The following is a 20,688-nucleotide window of genomic DNA, read 5'->3' on the forward strand; positions in this document are numbered from 1 at the left end:
ATATTAAAATTTTTTATTTTATATTGTCAAAAAAAACTACCACCATCGGAATAACACCACACTGGTAAGTAATTTAATTTTCTTATTTTGCATTTTAAAATTATTTTTAGAAATTTTAAGAATATGTATATATTGTTTTTAGGGATTTTATAATGTTTAATGCATAATGTGTATATATATAATAATCTTTCTAATGTGTATAAATATATATATTAATTATTGCTATATGTATATACATATTTTAGTTTCTATGTAGATGTGTATATATACTAATTTTTCAAAAAAAGTAATTGTAACTATAAAAAACTGAAAGAGAAATACAAATGTTACTATTACAATTAGAGAAAGGAAAGCTAAGCTTGCCAAACCAACTTTTTATTTAGTCCTAACGCATCTCTAACTAAATTATGGTTGGACTATTGTCTTTTTAGAAACATGGTATACAAATACATTAGGAAAAGTTGATAAAGAGTTAATAATCTTTGTAATGAGACCAGAGACAACGAAACGATTCTTCCATTTATGCTTGATCTTAAGTACTAGTTGAAGACAATCTGTCTCATATAGAGAGAAAATCTAATAGTTGAACACCATTGAATCGTATGAAGGAGAGCTTGTGCTTCAACAAATATATGAGAGGAGCTTCCAGCCTTAGGAGCAGATAAACCTTCTATAATGTGGCCTTCCCAATTGCTGACAACAACACTAAGACCTGTACAGTGGCAGCGAACATCAAGAGCAGCATTGACATTCAATTTAAAGGCACCAGGATGAAGTTGAGGGGAAGTTGGAGGACTTCTAGTTGAAGTGTTTCTCTTGGTTGACATAGTTTTAGTCCCTATGTGCTATATGATTGAAGAGATTGAGCATTATTGTATTCATGTAAAAATGTTTTAACAAGATCTTCTACATCTGCTCAAGGGTTAGTTTTCTTGCTAAAAAGGGAAGCATTTTTTTGAGACCATATCATCTAATTAAAATCAAGAAACAGACTAAATTCATCTCCACTAAAAGACTAAAAGCCTCAGAGAAGGTATTTTTTAATGTCACAGTATTTATTTGCAGTGTAAAATTGGTAAAAGGAAGTTTCCTAACACAGAGATTTAGCTCTAAAACATCCTAATAGGGCATGAGACACAATCTCCTCTTTACTTCTACAGAAGGAACAATTAGGGTTGTGAAGAACATCCCTCCTTAATAGATGGAGAGCACACGACAAGACATGATTAAAAGCCTTCCAAATGAAGTGCTTTATCTTAGGAGGAATTTTTTTGGTCCAAACTGACTTCCACCAAGACTTTAAACAGCCATGCACATATGAGGAAGGGGAACCTGAAATAGAGACAGAGTTAGCAAGGTGATAAGCTGAGTTGACAGTAAAATTACCAGAGGGGTGATGCCCCCAATTGAGGCAGTCCTTCCTCAAAAGATCAATGGGGATCGAGAGTACAACATCTACTTGATAGGACGGAAGGTAATGTTTAAATTTACTACGGTTCCAACTTCCTTCCTCATCAATAAGAAAGGAAACAATATTATTAATGATAAGAGAATCGTAAGGCAAAGAAAGAGAGTTCAAACTTGGAATCCAATAGGAGTCAACCAAGTAGATGGATTTTCCATTTTTTACTCTCTAAAAAAGGCCTTTCAAAAGAAGTTCTCTTCTCCAAAGAATGCTTCTCCAAGTTATAAAAGGGCAGTGCCCCTTAGGAGCAATAAGAAAATCATTATACTTGAAATACCTAGCTTTTAACAACTGATAAAGAAGGGATGTAGGATTAGTCTAAACTCTCCATCCTTACTTAGCAAGAAGAGTTTGATTGTAGCATAAGATAGATTTGAACCCCAACCCCCCATAAAATTTCAAAGCACATAAGCTAGGCCACTTTCTTTTAGTGAATTTTCGTATTGTTATTAAAAGACCCCTACCAAAAGTTAGCAATAAGTCTTTGAAGTTGCTTACAAGTGCTAATGGGTAGTTTGAAGCAAGACATGACATATGAAGGAATAACTTAGATCACAGTTTTGATAAGAGTATCTTTGCCAACTATGGAAAAAAAACTTAGCATTCCACACATTCATCTTAGAAGAGACACTTTGAACCATGTAGTGGAAAATTAAGTTATTAACCCTACCAATCCATTGGAGAACCCCTAAATATTTGCTGATAAAACCTTCATCAGTTAGCCCCAAATGGTTACAAAAATTCTCTTTATCCTCAGGGTTAGTATTAGTAGAGAACAGGATCAAGGATTTGGCCAATTAAGTTCACAAACTGACCAGTAGCACGATTATAGGTGCTCAAAATACTGTTAATAGCTGAGCTAGAGTTCACACTAACAAGACAACACAAGATGTTATCATCAGCAAACAACAAATGAGAAATAATTGGGGCATTTCTATAAATAGCAATACCAAATTACTCTCGGGTGGCCTCTTTAATTCGAATGGCAACAGAAAGCCCCTCAGCCATCTGAAGGAACAAATAAGGGGACAAAGTCCCCTTGCCTAGTCCCTCTAGTAGGGTTGAAATACTCTCAGAATGACAACTATTTACCAGAATTTGTGTATATATATTAGTTTGTGTGTATATATAAGTGATTTGTGTATATATGTGTAGTTTTTGTTTATATATATATATATAGATTTCACTGCGTATTAATTTTAGCATTTTTTATGTCACAATGAAGTAATGTATCCATACAAGCTCCAACCCTCAGCAGCTCGAATAAAAGATTGACTATTCATTTATGTTACTTGTTGTGGATCTTCAACGTTTCACCTTTCATAAATTTAGGAATGGCGATTTCAGTTAGGGAAGTAACGTTGAGGCTGGGCACATGCGAGTTGTATAAAGAAAGCAAAGAGAAATCGAAGGAGTTAGAGCAGGGCTAATTTTTGAATTTATTTTTGTAATTTAAAATATATATATATTTTTTTTTAAGTTGGGAAAAGAGTTTAAATTAGATTTTTAGCAGTTTGGAGAAAGTGTTCACAAATTTTTTTTTGTGAAATATTTGTTTCCTTTTATTATGTACAAAGAGAATATTTTTTAATCGATGTATATGTTTTTATATTGTACTTGATTTATATCTTTTTTTTGTATGTTAAAAATTAGATATTGAAAAATGACCAACAGTCGCTCGCTACATTGATGAGATGAAATAAGAATTGAGTAGAGTAAATAGACAGACACAAAATTTATAGTAGTTCACTCTCCATGTCACGATGGTAATAAAGCTATGTCTATTTTGAGTTTTTACTTTTCACGAGTATTAAAAGAAATTCGACTAAGTCTGAAAGCTCTAATATTTTCTAGAGAAGAAAACTACAGAGAGATGTTATGATCTTATGGGTACTTTTTGGACGTGAAAAAAGAGCTAGAAGAACTCTCCTTTTATAGGAAATGAGATCCTATTAGAATAACAATAAAGTATGGAAAAAAAATATAGAAAAATAAACTTATGCTATTTTTGACCATTGATTATGATCTAACAATGAAATTGACTCCAGAGGTTGGTCTCAATTTCTAGAACATGAGTTGTGTCCTCAAGAATTCTGTTACATAGTTACATTTTATATAAAATAAATATTTAGGATTATTTGATAAAATACCCAAAAAAAAAAACATTTTTATAGGTATACAATTTTTTATTTATTTATTTATTTATTTTTTTTATACTTTTACAAATTTTTTAATAAAAATATGGAGTGTTATTTTTTTTTTTCAAAACAACATTTATTGCTACGATAAAATAATATTTTTTTTTCTGAAAAAAGAAGAGAAAATTCTGTAAAATATTTGTAAAAAATGTAAAAATAAATAAATAATTGTAAAAATATATATATAAAAAAATCATTTTAAGTGCATTATTTAAATTTTCCTACATATTTCAAAAAAGAATATATTTTTCTTAAATTTATAGCTATTAGAGGTTATCTTTTTTCTCTGGCCAAGTCCGCTGACCTTCCTTGGCTGGCTTAGTTGGGGTTATATTTTGCTATTGTCATTCGATTTTTGCTACTGTGATTAGTCTTATCTCTAAGACATGATTTTGAGTATTTTAGTCTTGTCTTTGTGATATAGTTTTGAGCATTTTTGTCTTATTTTCGTGACATAACTTTAAGTGTTCTACTCTTGTTTTATTTTGTTTCGTTGTTGGTTATTCTTTGTTCTTCGATGACTTGTTATGAAATCATTGTTAGTAGTTGGGAACAACAAAGTTTTTGCGACTGAAAAAGTTGTTAGTTAGTAGTACACCTTACACAATAGTTAAATGCTTAAGCTACGAGATTGAATGAAATTGCTACAAGAGTTTCTACTTTTGTGTCTTCTAAGCAGTGGATGAAATAGAATATAGGTATTCTTAAGGTTAATTGTGATGCTGCGATCTTTTTTATGTTATTTTATTTTAATTTTTTATATCAAACGATCCGAGAATTAGGCGGCTGTTTAATTATTCGTTTTTCTAATTCTAATCATGATCGTATTTCTAACAAGAAAATGTTCTAAGTGAATAATTAATTATTATTTAAGTTGATTGTGATTAATAAAATTCTATTATTTATTAAAAAAATAAAAGAAAGAAACAAAAACAAATAATAATAATAATAAAAAAGCACTTTTCCTTGTTGGGTTGTGAAAACCTATTTGTCTTGATTTATTGTCTTTGGAAATTGGGGTGAAAATTAAATCTGTGAATAGTATAATATAAATAAAATATTATGTTTGTGAGAGTAATTGTCTAATTTAATTAAACAAAGCTCTACAAGGGCATAACATACCAAAGGTGGACTTTTTGTAGTGAGATGGTTCTCCATAACCCTTTTTTGATGAAGAAAGTTTTATGCTTTATAGCGGGGCACATAAGGTGAAATATTACATAATTTTAGAAAGCAATGATCATATTTTATCACCCAAGAATAAAATTGAAAAATAAAAGAAAAGGCAAGTACAGTTAGAGAAGGGGCTACTTTTAGTTATTTTGTCGGCTAGCCACACCACAATTAGATGCATATGCACATCGTGCTAAAAAGACCAACTTTGTTTTTGATTTCATTATGTTTTTATTATGTGGCATAATTTAGAGTAACATGACATTGGACTGACGTTTTGATGGCATTATTATTTTTGTAATTCATGATAAAAACGTTTAATTTTATAGTAAGTTTTAGACATATGCCAATATACAAAATACAATAAGCCAATTGTAATATATACACAACATATTTACTACATGTTTATCTATTTAGTATATAGTGGATAACTCTACATAAATTTCACTAAAAGAAAAGTTCTAAACTAATAATGTGTGACTCTAATAGCTAAACTGTCGCATTTTTATCGTTACCGAGGAAAATCACAAAATTATAAATTTTCACACGACATATATAATATACTTAGAGTTTAATAAAATCTTAAAACTTGTGAAATTATAATCCTAATGCCTATTTATTAAAAATAAGGCCCAAATAATAATTAATCACATGTAATCATGAATTATGCTTAATTAATGCTAATTTCTCTACTAAATCATATTCAAAGTATGCGGTTATTACACATCATCTCTCCTCCCTCCAGGTTGGGGACAAAAATTGTGATGATCTTCTCTTCCAAGGTAGTGATTAGGTAGAACTTGATCATCTACGGGTTGCCAACAGTTTAATTCCAAGGCTAGGAATTGGAAGGTTTGTCATGCCGAGGTGTTTGCACATAATTAGTTGGGCGCTCCTCCAATCTGTACTCCTGTCCCCCAGAGGGTATGTAAGATTCTTTTGCCCAGTTAGGATCCATCCTAACCGGTGAGCCTTCCCGCATTTGCCCCAAGTCTGTTGATGGAATCGCCTGATCAGGTCATTAGCCTTCCTTGATCGACAATTAATTACTTCTTGTTGACCCGACATGGATTCAACCTATCTATATCCATCCATCCTTAGAATTCACACCTCTATTGTTTGAACACGTGATTCATTGCAACACGTGTTTCTTCCTAATTATGGTGGAGGACATTGGTGTGATTTCGGACATGTCCTACCATTTCTCTCAAGGTCTCCAAATCATAGTTTCCCACAAATCAACTTGGGGTTCTCCCACAGATGGATGTTTAGGGCCTGACTGAGTCTCTCTAGCATACACCTGGCCATGGAAACCATACTCAACCGACCACCACTAGGAACTCCTACCCTAAAAACCCACCACCAAGAACTCCCACCTTAAAGCTAGCACCATTCCCACCCTGACTCTTTTTCTTCTCTCCCTCTTCGTCTTTTCCTTCTAGTTACCTCCATAACCACCATGGTCAAAAACATATGAACAACCAGGAGCTCTGATGAGAGGGCTTGAACGATAGAGACAATTCTAACGGGAGGGCATGAACAACTAGGAGTTTTGGGTAGGAGCTTGTGCTGGGTTTTGTGCCCTAAATAAAACTCATTTCAATATAATCAAATTTATTAATTAATAAACAATCAAGAAATCATTTTTATGTTGCATGGTTCATATAATTTATTTCATGATTATGTTTAATGTATAAATTCTATTAAGTCCTAAATATATGTATATATATTTATTCATGATTATAGTATTGTCAGCACAGTGAAATATAATCATGATTATATGTTCAAAAGTTTAATCCTCATGATTTGTCAATTTACTGAATTTAGACTGACATGATAATCAGCAATAAAGTATACTTACACCTTGGATAAGTGTTATGTCCTTTCCAAGGCATTGGTAAAGTTTACCAGTATCGGATGTATGGAGTATACATTGGAAAAGACCGATATTGATCTTAGATAAGATATCATAAACTTACTGTTATATCTTTCTAAGTCAATATCAATAGTTGATCTTAGGTCTATGGATCTTTATCCTGATATGGTTAGGTTCAACTTAGTTGTATTATTTATGTTCTTCAATTTGTTTGTTAAAGTCGACCAATTGGATCGTTTCATGACATACATATTAAGAACATGGTAGTTCAATTGAGTAGGAGCGCTAAACATAGATATGGAATCTATAGCTTTTATAAGTATTTAGAAGTGAAACGATGATTTTCTTCGAGCTTGGCTGAATAGAGATAAATGATTGAGGCCTCATTTCAATAATTATACTAGTTTACTGAAGTATCATTTATAGGTTGCTAAGTGTTTTAAGGATAAAATACATTGAAGGGTAGAACGGTAAATTTATCCATATTCAGTATAGATCATATATAGAAGATCATTGACTATTAGGATTGTAACAATAGATAATCATAATGTATTTATATCATGGTACATATAGAGCGCTCTATATAACTAAGAGTGTATTCAATTCCAAATCTATAGTGGCGCAAGGCGGAACTAATAAGTTAGAGAATTTAATTGGTGAATTCTAGATCTACTTATTAAAAGCTCGGTTCTATAGGCCCATGGTCCCCTCACTAGTTGAGATAATACTGCTTGCAGACTCAGTTAATTGATTTTAATTAATCAATTATAATTCTAAAATCAGACTATGTCTTATTTATGAATTTTCACTAAGCAAAGACTTAATTGTGAAGAAAAGAGGTTTTGGGGTCAATTTGTTAATTAAGAGACTTTGTATGGTCTAATTAACAAATTTTGTATGGTCTAATTAACAAATTACATATATGATAATTTTATTTAATAATTAATTATAATTATTAAATAAATAGTTTTAGTATTTATAGGATTGAATTGGAAAATATGGTATTATTGAAAAGAAGAATAAGTGGTTGAAATAAAGTGGCAAAAATCTAACTAGAAATTGGTTTTATAGTGTACGGCCATGATGTGGATTTTTGCCCAATATTTTATTCTTTTTTAATTCATATAATTCAGCCATAATCCCTAATTGAAACACTATAAAATGAACATGATACTCTCACTCATCCACTTGATGTCTTCAACCAAATCAAACCTAGTTTTCTATGTCAGACAACTAGTTGATGAGAGAGTTCCTTCCTTAGTGATTTCAGCCTCCTTCATTGTTCTTCCACAATCCGAAACCTTGAGTGAATGAGTGTCGTGCCCACACATAGCAAGTCAACTCAATCATAGTGAGTAAGACGGTGGTAACTAAACCCGAAGGAGAGAAAGAGATCCAGGTTCAGATCTTGATAATGCTCTGCTACAGAAAGGAATCAAGGGCTAGAGATCTTGAACGGAAGGAGTCGTTATATTTTACTGCAATCAATGTAAGGTTTTCTTAAACCCTTATGTGTTTATTTCATTATTTTAATTAGAGAATTTGTATTTAGGATGTTAATTCAACATACTTGTTAGTAAATCTAGATCCTGGTAAAATATTTTCAACAGCTTGAACGTCGACTATAGTTTCATCGTTAATCAATTCACTCAAGACAAAGTCAATACTGTGGACGTCTTGTCTCCTTCGCCCATTGATGAGTTTTGTGTTTTTATTGATTTGATCTCTATATTGGTTGTTTTTTTTGGATTTTATTTTAGGTTAGAAGAAGAAGAAAACCTAGAATCTAAGAACTGTAATCATAACTGTGACAAAGAGAAGAAGAAGAGAATTTGAAACCCATTAGAACCTTAGCCTTGTTTTCAGCACCAAGAGGAAGAAGAAAATAGAAAACCCATAGAACCCTAGTCCTAGTTTTTGGTGCAACTATTAGAAGAGAAGAAGTATTTTTGAGAAATTTTGAATTTCTTGAGAGAGAGAGAGAGAGAAGTGAGGTTGCCGTATATTGAAGAAAAAATTAGGGTTAATTGATATCTTACCTTTTATATTAGAGTTTGGTGTTGTGTAGGGTTTGTATGGTCTTTTTGGGCCTCCTTCTCTCAATGATGGGTGATGATTATTTTTTCTTAGCTAACAGTTTCAGCGACACCATAAACTTTATGGTATTGTGATTTTTGTTAGCTACCAAATCTGCTACTAAGATTGGTTTGTAGAATTTTTTTAACTTTTGTTAGCTTGTGTCGTGAATGGAGAAGATGGACTAAAAGGGTGGACGGAGCACCTGGGTTTCGAGCTTGCCAAGGATCAGAGTTGGTGCTGGGTTTTAGTTTGGCTTCTTGGGGTGGTTTCTGGGCATCAACAACAAGAAGAAGAAGATAAAAGAAAAAAAAAAAGAAAAATAAATAAAAATTTGTTTAGTTTTTTTTTTTTTTATTTTAAATTAAAAATATAATTTGGACCAATAAAAAATTGACTCTTGGATTTTATTTGAGTTTAACGGATGTTAGAAAATGGACCAACGAACTTACAGAAAATGCGACCTTGAGGACTATTACCGCCAATTTTTGAGATTGGGGACTAATCTGCATCAACTCTAGTTTTTTGGAATTTTTGCTGCAATTATCTCTTATTTTTATGTATTTATGTATAATATAAAAGTATTGCTATTTGATATTAGTAGTGCACAATATTTTTTATAAGTGATATTTTATGATTGATTAACGATATTTTATAAAAAATATTTTTTTTAAATTATATGAGACTCCATACATAATTAGGCACCAATAATATTTTTTAACATTTTTTGTAATTAAAATATAAAGTCACATTCTCCCTCCAAGAAAATGAAGAAGACTTCATACTTATTAATTAGACACTTTTGAGGAAGATGACTTTTTTTTTTTATTTTTCTTTTCAATGAAGAATAATAATTAAAAAAAAAAAAAAAAGAGAGAGAGAAAGGAAGTAAGAAATGCAAAGAAATCTGATTAATTGTTGTGATGATGGGGTACAATTAATTAATAGGTAAATAATAATAAAAAAACATATATAATTAAAGACTTAGTAGTCATGAAAATGGTTTGTTCTCCTTGTGGAGCAAAAAGAGAAGCAACCCAAGTGGGTGAGCCATCTGTGGAGAAAAGATTTTGGCCTTCTTTCATCAAACACTCGAGACCGTTCATGCTTCCTTAGCATCTCCCTCAGCGGCTGTGCCTGTGTCTGTGTCTGTGGCGCCGTGTACCTCTTCGACGACTCTCCCGTTGGGGAACCAAAACTATATTATAAACATAATCACAATACCATATTAATTGTCAAATTTTAATTATATATTATTCAATATATCAACCACTATAATTTTTAAATAATTGTTCATCAAACAAATTAAAATTAGATGTGGATCAATTTAAATTCAATCAGTCTAATATGATTGACATTATAAGATCGAATCTTCAGGGTTGATGATTACATGTTAGCATTTCTAATGGAAAATCAAATAAGTGATGTATATATAAAATTCAAAAATATACTTCAATATTAGATTAAATTGTGATACAAATATCTCACGTAACAAAAAATAATTTAAATTTAAATTATAATATATAATTGTAAAATTTGCATCATGCATGATTATTAAAATTTATATATTTATTTTTGTATAATTATTATTTTATATTTTTAATAAATTATTAAATTAACATTAAATGAGATATTAAATTTTACATTAAAATTTACAATTATACATTAAAATATAATAATAATTTTTTTTTTACAAAAATATCACAAAAGTATTATTTATACTGAATAAAAATTAATTTTTGTATCTCTCCAGTCTAAGAGCCTTATATACATATGTATAATGTAACATGTATATATAGCCTCTTCCACCTTTATTAAAATATATTCTTAAACTAGAAAAATATCATGAATTTTAATTTTGAGCCTTCACTTATTCAACTAATTTGTATAATAAGGGTGGTATTTGCTACTCCACTTAATATGTTAAAGAGGGCATTTTATGGTAACCAACACACTATATATAACATGTCATACATTTATTGATAAATCTTATGTATTTCAATCTAAAATAAATATGTGAGAGGTACTATATATATATGTTATATTATAAAGTGTTTGGACTTAAAATATATTAGTGTAAATTAATATGTTTGGTTCAGCTTCTTGGAGCTCTTCTTTTAGTCTTAGGAGTGTAGATAATTTTTTTTTTTAATTTGAAAGTCTTTTTCTTTTTTTCTGAATTTTTTTAATTTAAAAGTCCTTACGGTAACTTTTCTGAGAAGTTCAAAAAAAAAAAAAAAAGTAAAACTTTACTTAGTTTTAAGTATAATTAAAGCAAAGTAGAAACTTACATAGGAAAATTGAAAGAGCGGTTGCTGTTGTAACTCTCATCAGAACGGTAAGAGAGGTGACTAATAGAATTGTTTCGTCGAGTGCCCATATGATTTCTTCGGTTAATATTGGAATTGATCTTATTATAATCTCTACTACCATAATAAAGCTCAACATTATTATTATTCGATTCACATGACTCCATCTCCGTATGAAGCGACCTAAATATTTGATCAGCGGCAGTGATTTGGTACGAAGATGAAGATGATGCCTCCACTACTTGATTATGATTATTATTATAAGAACTACGAGTAGGAAAGAATGGTGGAAGATTCATGACTTCATCAAGCTTGTTCAACTCTCCCGATTTGTACAACATAAGAAACTGGTCTTTGGAGAAGCTCGTATTCCCCAAGTGAAGACTAAACAACGATTCATTTGAGGTTGAACTCCACTCTGTTGGGTTCGATGGCTTGCTCGAAAAAATCGAAGCTGGAATCCGATTTGGATCGTACCCATTAGCCTTCTTAGTAGTAGTAGTTGTAGTAGTTGGGGTTAGAGATAATAGAGAAGAATGCATGGGTGACAAGCTTTGAGGGCTCCATAAAGGAATATTTTGGTGGTGAGGACTAATATCTGGTGAAAATATTGAGGAGTACTCATCACAATAAGAGATTCTTTGTTTAGGTTGAAGAGAGAATTCCAAATCTTTATTATTATTATTAGTAACTGGTGATGAAAGATCAGAATTGATGATCTCATCATCATCATCTTTTTCTTGTTTACCATCATCAGATAATGGTGAATAATTAGAAGAAGAAGATGATCTTGAATTTTGCCTAGAGATGTTAAATTCTTCTTGTTTATTATTATTAATATTATTATTGATCTTTGGCACATCGAAATCAAAACGTACCTTCACATTTTTACTACTTTCGTTTCCATTTTCATTATTCATGATCTCAACAATATTATTCATTGTTGTATTGATGATGATCATGAACCAAAAATGATGGTAACTACTGCATATAAACAAAACATAACAATATATTAGAACTCAAAATTGCATAAAGTAAGAATATATATAAATACTTATTATAAAGAAAACTTACTCTATAATTAATGAAAATCTCAGCTTTAATTAGTGCCTCTCCCCCTGCTATTAATTGATGAAATGAGTTCATAATTACAAATTAAGCAGAGAGGAGAGGCTAGAGAGATAATATCATATATAATGGTTAATAATGACGAATATCACAACAAAGGTTGGTTAGTTTAAGAGCTTATTAGGACCCGTAATAAGGGAAATGAGAAAAACCAATAATCATATTATTAAGATATGAATTAAAGAATGGGAGGCATGGAGACAATGTCGGGGTTTTAGTAATATAGTATGTTATTAACTAATTAACTCATATTTAAGATAATAATAATTCATAAGTAAATGTAACTAAACACTGTTAAAATTCTGTTGCCGCCAGTTTCTAACGTACATTCAGTTTCTCTTTTATTACCATAGGTTTGGAGCTCGGAAATTCTAGTTCTAACAAGCATAATTATTTTAGGATCGAATGTATAAATATATAGGGAAATTTGTCTTATAAATACTCATTTTGTGTATTTTATTGTTAATAAGTACCTAATTTTAAAAAATTGTGGCACAAATATACACAAATCATCATTCTTCTAAAGTATTTTTAGCATCCACTGACTTTCGTTAATTTAATACCATGTGGACAAGTTTTTTTTTTTTTTTATAAAAAAACATGTTAATTTATAATATATAAATTTAACTAAAATCTTATTTATTAAAATTAAACATAACAAAACTTAATTAACAAAAAATCTGTTTGGTTGAAACTAAAATAAAACATAATTTTCATTGTGGGTCCTATATGTAGCATTGCCTCAACATAATTTTTTAATATTTATTAAATTAATGCACATATAGGGGGCTCACTTTAGGATTGCCCGGGTCTGGATCTAGATTAGGGTTCGGGATCCAAATTGCAAGCCGGTGACCAATGTCCAAATCTAGGGTCAGGTTTAAAAATATTGATAAAAGAAAACACAAATATACTATAATTAAAAAATAAAAAATGAATATAATTTTACAAAATATGTTTTTTTTTAAATATTTGTATGTTTCTAATTTAAAAATAAAAAATCAATTAAAACAAGATTATGGAAGGCACTTATAATGTTTCATGTGTTATTAAATTTTTGTATAAATCTTTTGTTTTACACCATATTTTTCTTTTTGAATAATTATAGGAAAGGGATAGAGGTTTGTATATAGATGTTATTATTATTATTATTATTATTATTATTATTATTATTATTATTATTATTATTATTATTACTCTTTACACATTTTTATTTCTATATTTTCCTTATTTTTTTTTCATTAAAATTTAACCTTAAATTATTGTTCTTTTAACTGAAAATTTTGTTGCTGGGTAAGAGCTTGATGAGGACTAACAGAAAATGGTTCGGATGTAATTTCTTCTACCATGACTTCTTTTAAAAATATATAATAGTGTGGGGGCAAATTTGAAAAATCAAACAACCGTCAGGGTAAGATAAGAAATTTCCATACAGTAGAGATTGAGTTTTATCTGGTTATCTCAATCTCTTGGTATATATATGCCCACTTGGGATTTTTAGATATTATATACCCTTTACAAATATGTAATCTAAAGGCAAAAGAGACACTAATTATGGAGAAACTTTTGGACAAACAGTTATTCAACAATGGAGTCCTGTGGTTCAACTGTAAGCTCTACTCCATTCATTTACATATACATAACTAATTTAATCAATGATAATTATTTTGTCTTTAGCTCTTTCTACCTGTGTTTTGAATCCATGAAAACCTGTAATCTCAGCATGTGCAAATTTTGAGTTGAGATTGTGGAATTAAATAAACACCTGGGGTTTTCCCATTATTTTGGAAAAGATTTTCACCATTGCAAAATTGAAGATTATCAAGTTTGAAAAGTCTCTAAAAAACTAGTTTTGCAGCCAAAGAAGCAACAGATTACCATATTCAAACGCCATCGTTTCACTTGAGATCAGCAGGACTAAGTGAGATATATCCCAGTTGTTATATCCATACAAAAATGCCTAAAATGGCCAGCCAATGCAGAACTCCAGTGAAGGTATCCAATTTTTGGACTTTGATATATGATGTTGTAACCACACATTAAATTTCTTAGTAACTTTTTGGGGTCAGATTTATGCAGTGAGAAGGAGAAGGATATATGAAAGCTCAGAAACTTATGTACTATTGGAACCAGGAGAGGATGAGAAGTTTGTATCTGAAGAAGAATTGAGGATTAAGCTAAAGGGTTGGCTGGAAAAATGGCCAGGCGAGTCTCTTCCTCCAGACCTTGCTAGATTTGAAAGCATTGATGATGCTGTTTCTTACTTGGTCACCTCTGTTTGTGAGCTTGAAATTCAAGGAGATGTTGGTTCAGTCCAATGGTATGAAGTTCGTTTGGAATAATAATAATAATAATAATTATTTTGTGAAACTATAATCTGAGCTGCTTTAGTGTCAAGCTTTTATTTATAAGAATCAAATTTCTTAAACAAAGCAAAGCATAGGGACATGCTGAGCAGAATCTTATTGATAAATAAATAGAAAATATATTTAAATTACATTAACGAACACCCCCTTTGAAAAAAGAACAACCCTTTCAGATACAATAATGCCCAAAATCTTAAATCACTGAAGAAGAGCCACATCTGGGAGAAGCAAATCCTGAATCTGTACCAGTATGACATTATAAAATGAGCTATGTAAACGAAATACAAATAATAATTCATTTGATTCAATTATACATATACAGACCTTAAGTTGATTTTTACTTGGTGGCAAAAGTGATGCTCCCTTTCTGGTTCTTGCAAGAAGATTTTTCGTTACAGGGGACATCATCGAATCAGTGGGGCTTCTATACCTACAAAATCAAAACAAATAGAATAAGTTTTCAGTTACTAATGTTATGTATATAAGAATGATTATAATCTAATCTGTTACCTTTCTGGGTATATAAATGCCTTGGGAACATTAAGACGATCTGGGGTGGTGGGCTTGCGCAAGTCGATCCCAGAATTGGGAGAGTCGTGAGTATTTTGATCTGTTTGGATACGAACTGGGGTTGGTGTGATTGGCTGGGAAACTGTTTTCTCAGGTACGCTTGGGCTTTCAATAGGCATTTCAACCCTGTTCTCCATTGATTATTATTATATCTGTGTGTGGTTTACCTGAAAACAAAGCAGGAAGAAGAAGAAGAAATAATAAGGGGTTGAATGGAAAAACAGGGTATGGAGAGAATGATTGGTGTGAAAGAAAAACAAGGTTTAGGAGGGATTTAACGTTGGAATGGAAGAAGATTGTGTTTTTTAGAGGTGACCGTTTGGGGATGAGAGGGATAATTTTTGCAACGGTCGGATTTCATTTCAAGGCGGCCTGCTCATTCAAAAAAAATAAAGAGAAAATTACCTACAAATACGTATTTTCTAAAAAATTTATAAAAATAGACTTCAATGTTTTAATGTTGTATGAAGTACCGAATTTCTTTAATAAATTGCTTATGCGCGTATACCCAAAACAAATATTCTTCTCTTTTGCTAGCCACTGAGTTTTTTTTTTTTCTTTGCTCATGTTTTCTCTTTTTCTGACATATTAACTTCACTAATTATTTTACTTTTTTTTTTTTGTCTTTTTCTCAATGTATTACTTTACTCTTTTTTTTTTTTTTTTTTTTAATGACATTCAGTTTTTTTTTTTTTTTGAAATTCTATATAAATTTTTTAAACTTCACCAGCAAGAGCTAAAAATTATATTATTGTAATTTAATTTTTTAATTAAATATTTTGATATGCAAATAAAAAATAGCTTTTTTTTTTTTCTTTTTATTAAATTAACCAAATTTTAAAACTAACAAATCATTTGGTATTAAGTGATTACTAAAAAGTATTTTATTATTTATATTTAAAAATTTTCATTAGTAATTCTATATAAACAAATTTTATCGAACCATTTAAATAGGTTTTATAAAAAAATGTAACTTTTTAATTATTTTTTATTAACTCAAATAAAATTTAATATACAAATCAATTTTATGAGTTAATAAAAAAGATATTGTAAAATAAGTTGCTACTGTCGTCAAAAGTCATTTAGGTTTTTTTATAAAAATAAATATTTTGTTAACAAAACGTAACCTAAATTCATAATTAAAAGAAGAAAAAAAATACAAACTAGTATCATAGACTAATTAATTTTTTTGTTATTTTATATTTAAGTTACCAAATGATTTACATAAAAAAAAAGTTACTATGATATGCTTAAAATAAATTTATTTAATATGAATATAAAAAATTATGAGTAATCAAATAGTATCTTAAACATTATATTACATCTATCAAATTCGCAACTAAATTCGCAACTAAATTTTGGAGGTAATAAAAATGTTATTACTACAATTAAATGTAACGTAAAATATTTTAAACAATAAGACAACATAATATTAACTAAAATAATATTTTTGTAATGTAACTAATTATGTGGTACTTAAGACACGGTTTAGTTTCCTTATATATATTTTTAAAAAATAATTATCGAAATTACATAATAAAATAGACTTATTTAGATACTATCATGCTACATTTAAATATGAAATAATAAGACACTTATAGTAACCTGCCATAAAATTAATAAGAATTAATTATGCAAATCAATTTTAATTGCAAATTATATATAAGATTATAAATTACTATAAAATCTTTTATGATATTATATTTTTTTTTTTTGAGGTATTTATGATATTATATTTAAAAGTTACGATATGGTATATTAATAACAAATTTATATAATAAAGCATTTTGATATGTTAATATAAAAATTTAAAAAGTTACCAAATAGTATCTTAAGTATAATAAAATTAGTTGCTATAAAAATTATTATACATACTAATTTTACTAATAAACTATATAATAAGCTATATATTTTATATATACATACATATTTAATACTTAAACTTAAATGACTAAATACCAACTATTTTTATAAGTTACTAAAAGTAAATATTTTGTTATGTAATGATTGAAATTAATTAAATTATTGTTAACATTAATTTATTTTAGTGAACAATTTTGATTATTTCAAAAATAACTTATAAAGAAACTAGATAGTATTTTAAATATTATAGAACAAATTATAAATTTGACTAAGAAACCATATAATAATTTATTATATTTTAATGTATTATTAATTTTAAATATATTTGAAGGTCACGTAAAAGTTATATATATATATATATATATAAATAACATAAATACATCTTGATCAACATAATATAAAGAAAAGTATAGTTTTAAAATTAAAAGTAATTAATTGGTAGGTAAGATGAAACTATAATTTTAAAGTAATTAATTAGTAGGTAACAAGGATGTATATAAGATAATATGATTTCCAAATAGAACTTATTAAATAGAAATCAATTAGTATACATCTTAGTGTCTTATTTTTTTTAATAACATTTAGTAACTCTTAAGTATAAAATTATTTTTTTTTTTGATAGATTAGTACAATCAAAAATACTTTTAATATGTTTCTCAAAAAAAAAAAAAAAAAAACTTTTAGTATGGTATATATTCTTGAATTTGTTTGAGTATAAAGTTTGGTTATTTTTTAAAAATTTATTAAATAAACTAAATAGTTACTTTTAGTTTCAAACATCTTATTTTGTGATAGTGTAAAATTATATGCTTTCCACGTGTTAAAATAATTCATAGAAAGAGTAGGTCATATTAGTACTATTTTTTAATCAAAATAATTAATAGTGTAGTTGTTATTCTAAACCGAGTGCTATGCGGATTGGAGTTTTGTTCCTTTGTATTCGTCGAACTCTTTGGTTTGATAAGCCATTTCCTTTATAATTATTTGAATTGAATGAATTCTATTAAAAAAAAGTGAAAAAAAGAAAAAAAATAATCAAAAATTAACAAAGGTTAATGGTCATGCATTAGAAAAAAAAAAAATGCGCTATTGAATAGTGGCCCAAGGAAATTGCATGCATTTATTTATATATAGGTATAACATTAGCGTTTATGATATGATTTAAATTATTATGGTTATATTTGTTAATACTTATAATATTACGTATATAAATAAAAAATCCCCAAAAATAAAAGAACGAAAGAAAGTTGGTGGCTTCGGCGGTGATTAAAGTTAAGGCCCAATTTCAGTGCAGGCCCAAGCAGCCCATCTATATTTTCACTACAACTAAGAGGTATATTTAAATTAAATTTGATAGGAAGGTAAATTTGATTAATATATAAAGAAAATGGTATTTTTTAACTTTTTCCAAATCGGGACTAATATCTTGGGCTATATATATATAAAATGGAAAGAAAAAAAATAGAAAGTTTATATAAATATAAATAAGAGATTAAACTTAATCGTAATAATTTAGGTGCCGTTTGGTAACACTTTTTTAATCAGTGAAAATATTTTTCAAAAATATGTTCTATAAAACTGTTTTTACTTTTCAATTTTTTAATTGATAATCAAAATTTTAAAAACAAAAAAAATCACTTTCAATATTTTTTTAAACAATTTTTCTTTTCTTAATCAATATTTTAGACTTCGATCATGACCCGGACTTAAATCCCCCCACGGTCCTGGCGCTGAACCCGGTCTCTGACTTGAACCCAAATCCGACCCCGGACCTAGACCCAACGTAAATAAAATCAAAAAATGAAAATGAAAATAAACTTTACAGGACACACTTTTATTTTCTGTTTTTAAAATTGAAATATAAAAGTGGTTACAGAACACATTTTTGTTTTTCAAAAGCAAAATTTTTAAAAACAAAAATTTTACTTTCATTTTGTAATTATAAAATTAGAAAACAAAAGTGTTACCAAACGGCACCATAATATATTGAAACTCCACTAAATAAAAAAGTTTCTTCCTTCAAATAAAAAAAATAAAAAATAAATAAAAAAAAGTTTTCAAGTTTTAGTGATTATATATGCACTCTTCAATCAACTCAAATGACCTGATACCTAAATGTTAAATTTAAAATATGCATCAATTGTTAATTAACATGTTTAATTGTGATGACTTTAATTGATTGTTTCTTTCTAACATCTCCTTCAACATGCATCTTAGATTTTATCATGAAACAGAATATTAAAAAAACTAAAACAGTCGACAAGCAAGATTTTTTCAAACAAATGACTATGTCAATTGCAAAGTAGTATAGCTGGAGCAATGGTACCTGATAGTTGTCACTACCTTCTTATTTGTTGAATCATGAGATAACACTGATGAAAATATAAGACAATAACGAGAAGTCACTTTTAGATGTATAAGAAATCAAACTTGGAGAGCTAAAATTACAATTATAAATATTTCATCACGCAATGAAGTGTAAATATAATATATATTCCATAAAACTCCACGACCATATATTATACACATAAACATATCATGAAAGCTTTAAAAGAAACATCAACCATACCTTAAAAGATTCTTATTTAATCTACTAAGTTAGTCAATGTGATCAAGAAAATAAAACTTAATTAGATTAAGACTCTACAAATATTATGTCATATATCAATTAAAAATAATTAAAACATCATATCAATTAATTAAAATAATTTGAATTTATTTTTGGTATGTAATTACACTATGTAATTACACCCAATTCTCATACATTCTCATGGGGGTATGAGAATTAGAGAGAGTAATTGAGGCCTCCCAATTACCTCTAATTACACAGTTATATGTAAATACATGACCACACAAACACGTCAAACAATGTAATTACCTTCAATTACATTCAATTTCAATTCTCAAGTAGCTTTCTAAACGCGCCGTAAGTTAGAAATTAACATCATCAATTGGCAATTAATGAAACTAAATATGCAATGCATGCATATTCAAAGAAAGATCAAAGAATTTGTTAAAAAACAATCAAAGAATATTGTAGTGAAAATATATGTGTTTTCATGATGGGATAGATTGGACATTGGTCCTACCAGCATGCGAAGGGCACGTGCATGTGATTAATTAGCAGTGTCCAAGTGTGTGGAGTTGGACTTATTCGACTACTTTATTTATTTATTTATTTATTTATTTTGCTGAATGACTATTTTATTTATTTATATTATTACAAGGAAAATACAGCTAAGCTGTTACTATATATAACATAATACATGTGAACGTAATAAGATAAATTGATATCTATGGAGGTGCATGTGCCACTTTTAGAATTTGGAAATTGTAATACTACTATTCTACTACTACTACATACTTTCAGAGCTTCAGAAGATACGAACTTTTTGAGTGAGAGAATCAACTTATTTTGCTATTATCACTATTACTTTTAACCCATATTACTATTTATTCTACTTAATGTAGTCATAGAGACCTATATATAGCCAAATCCGTACTGTTTATACGTAGTTCTACTACTTTTGATGATACCTCTAACAATTAATGCATATGTCTATATTTTCCTCTTATTATAAGACTTCCAAAATAATTTTTGAGTGACATTTCACATTTCCAATGAGACCCCTTTATTTGGAAAGAGTGGAATCGGTGAAATTCA

The 20,688-nt window shown here is 28.7% G+C and overlaps 3 protein-coding genes across 3 annotated transcripts; 1 reads left to right on the forward strand and 2 right to left on the reverse strand.

Moving 5' to 3' along the window:
* Positions 1-9,772: 9,772 nt before the first annotated feature.
* LOC115701265 (uncharacterized) lies at positions 9,773-12,038 on the reverse strand. The gene is made up of 2 exons (XM_030629014.2): positions 11,080-12,038; positions 9,773-9,986 (listed from the first exon to the last, which is right to left on the reverse strand). Exons 1-2 carry the CDS (start codon positions 12,036-12,038, stop codon positions 9,773-9,775), a joined length of 1,173 nt encoding a protein of 390 aa, XP_030484874.2.
* Positions 12,039-13,675: 1,637 nt separating this feature from the next.
* Positions 13,676-14,603, forward strand: LOC115698588 (protein CHLORORESPIRATORY REDUCTION 7, chloroplastic). The gene is made up of 3 exons (XM_030625695.2): positions 13,676-13,834; positions 14,084-14,220; positions 14,295-14,603. Exons 1-3 carry the CDS (start codon positions 13,780-13,782, stop codon positions 14,565-14,567), a joined length of 465 nt encoding a protein of 154 aa, XP_030481555.2. The 5' UTR covers positions 13,676-13,779; the 3' UTR covers positions 14,568-14,603.
* On the reverse strand, positions 14,592-18,481 carry LOC115698589 (uncharacterized). Its single transcript, XM_061102022.1, has 4 exons — positions 18,263-18,481; positions 15,102-15,566; positions 14,916-15,021; positions 14,592-14,831 (listed from the first exon to the last, which is right to left on the reverse strand). Exons 2-4 carry the CDS (start codon positions 15,296-15,298, stop codon positions 14,790-14,792), a joined length of 345 nt encoding a protein of 114 aa, XP_060958005.1. The 5' UTR covers positions 15,299-15,566; positions 18,263-18,481; the 3' UTR covers positions 14,592-14,789.
* Positions 18,482-20,688: the final 2,207 nt, after the last annotated feature.

Source organism: Cannabis sativa, chromosome 8 (assembly GCF_029168945.1).
Source record: "Cannabis sativa cultivar Pink pepper isolate KNU-18-1 chromosome 8, ASM2916894v1, whole genome shotgun sequence".
NCBI classification, from domain to species: Eukaryota; Viridiplantae; Streptophyta; class Magnoliopsida; order Rosales; family Cannabaceae; genus Cannabis; species Cannabis sativa.

What these genes read in the sequence shown, in the direction of transcription:
- LOC115701265 (XM_030629014.2), bottom strand. Translation starts at nt 12,038, where the DNA reads ATGAATAATATTGTTGAGATCATGAATAATGAAAATGGAAACGAAAGT. An exon ending in CGCTCTTTCAATTTTCCTAT is followed by an intron (nt 9,987 to 11,079) that starts GTAAGTTTCTAC and finishes TTTATAATATAG; the next exon opens with TTTTGGTTCCCCAACGGGAG.
- LOC115698588 (XM_030625695.2), top strand. Translation starts at nt 13,780, where the DNA reads ATGGAGAAACTTTTGGACAAACAGTTATTCAACAATGGAGTCCTGTGG. An exon ending in TGGAGTCCTGTGGTTCAACT is followed by an intron (nt 13,835 to 14,083) that starts GTAAGCTCTACT and finishes CTAGTTTTGCAG; the next exon opens with CCAAAGAAGCAACAGATTAC. An exon ending in AATGCAGAACTCCAGTGAAG is followed by an intron (nt 14,221 to 14,294) that starts GTATCCAATTTT and finishes TTTTGGGGTCAG; the next exon opens with ATTTATGCAGTGAGAAGGAG.
- LOC115698589 (XM_061102022.1), bottom strand. Translation starts at nt 15,298, where the DNA reads ATGGAGAACAGGGTTGAAATGCCTATTGAAAGCCCAAGCGTACCTGAG. An exon ending in GCATTTATATACCCAGAAAG is followed by an intron (nt 15,022 to 15,101) that starts GTAACAGATTAG and finishes TTGATTTTGTAG; the next exon opens with GTATAGAAGCCCCACTGATT. An exon ending in CAAGTAAAAATCAACTTAAG is followed by an intron (nt 14,832 to 14,915) that starts GTCTGTATATGT and finishes ATACTGGTACAG; the next exon opens with ATTCAGGATTTGCTTCTCCC.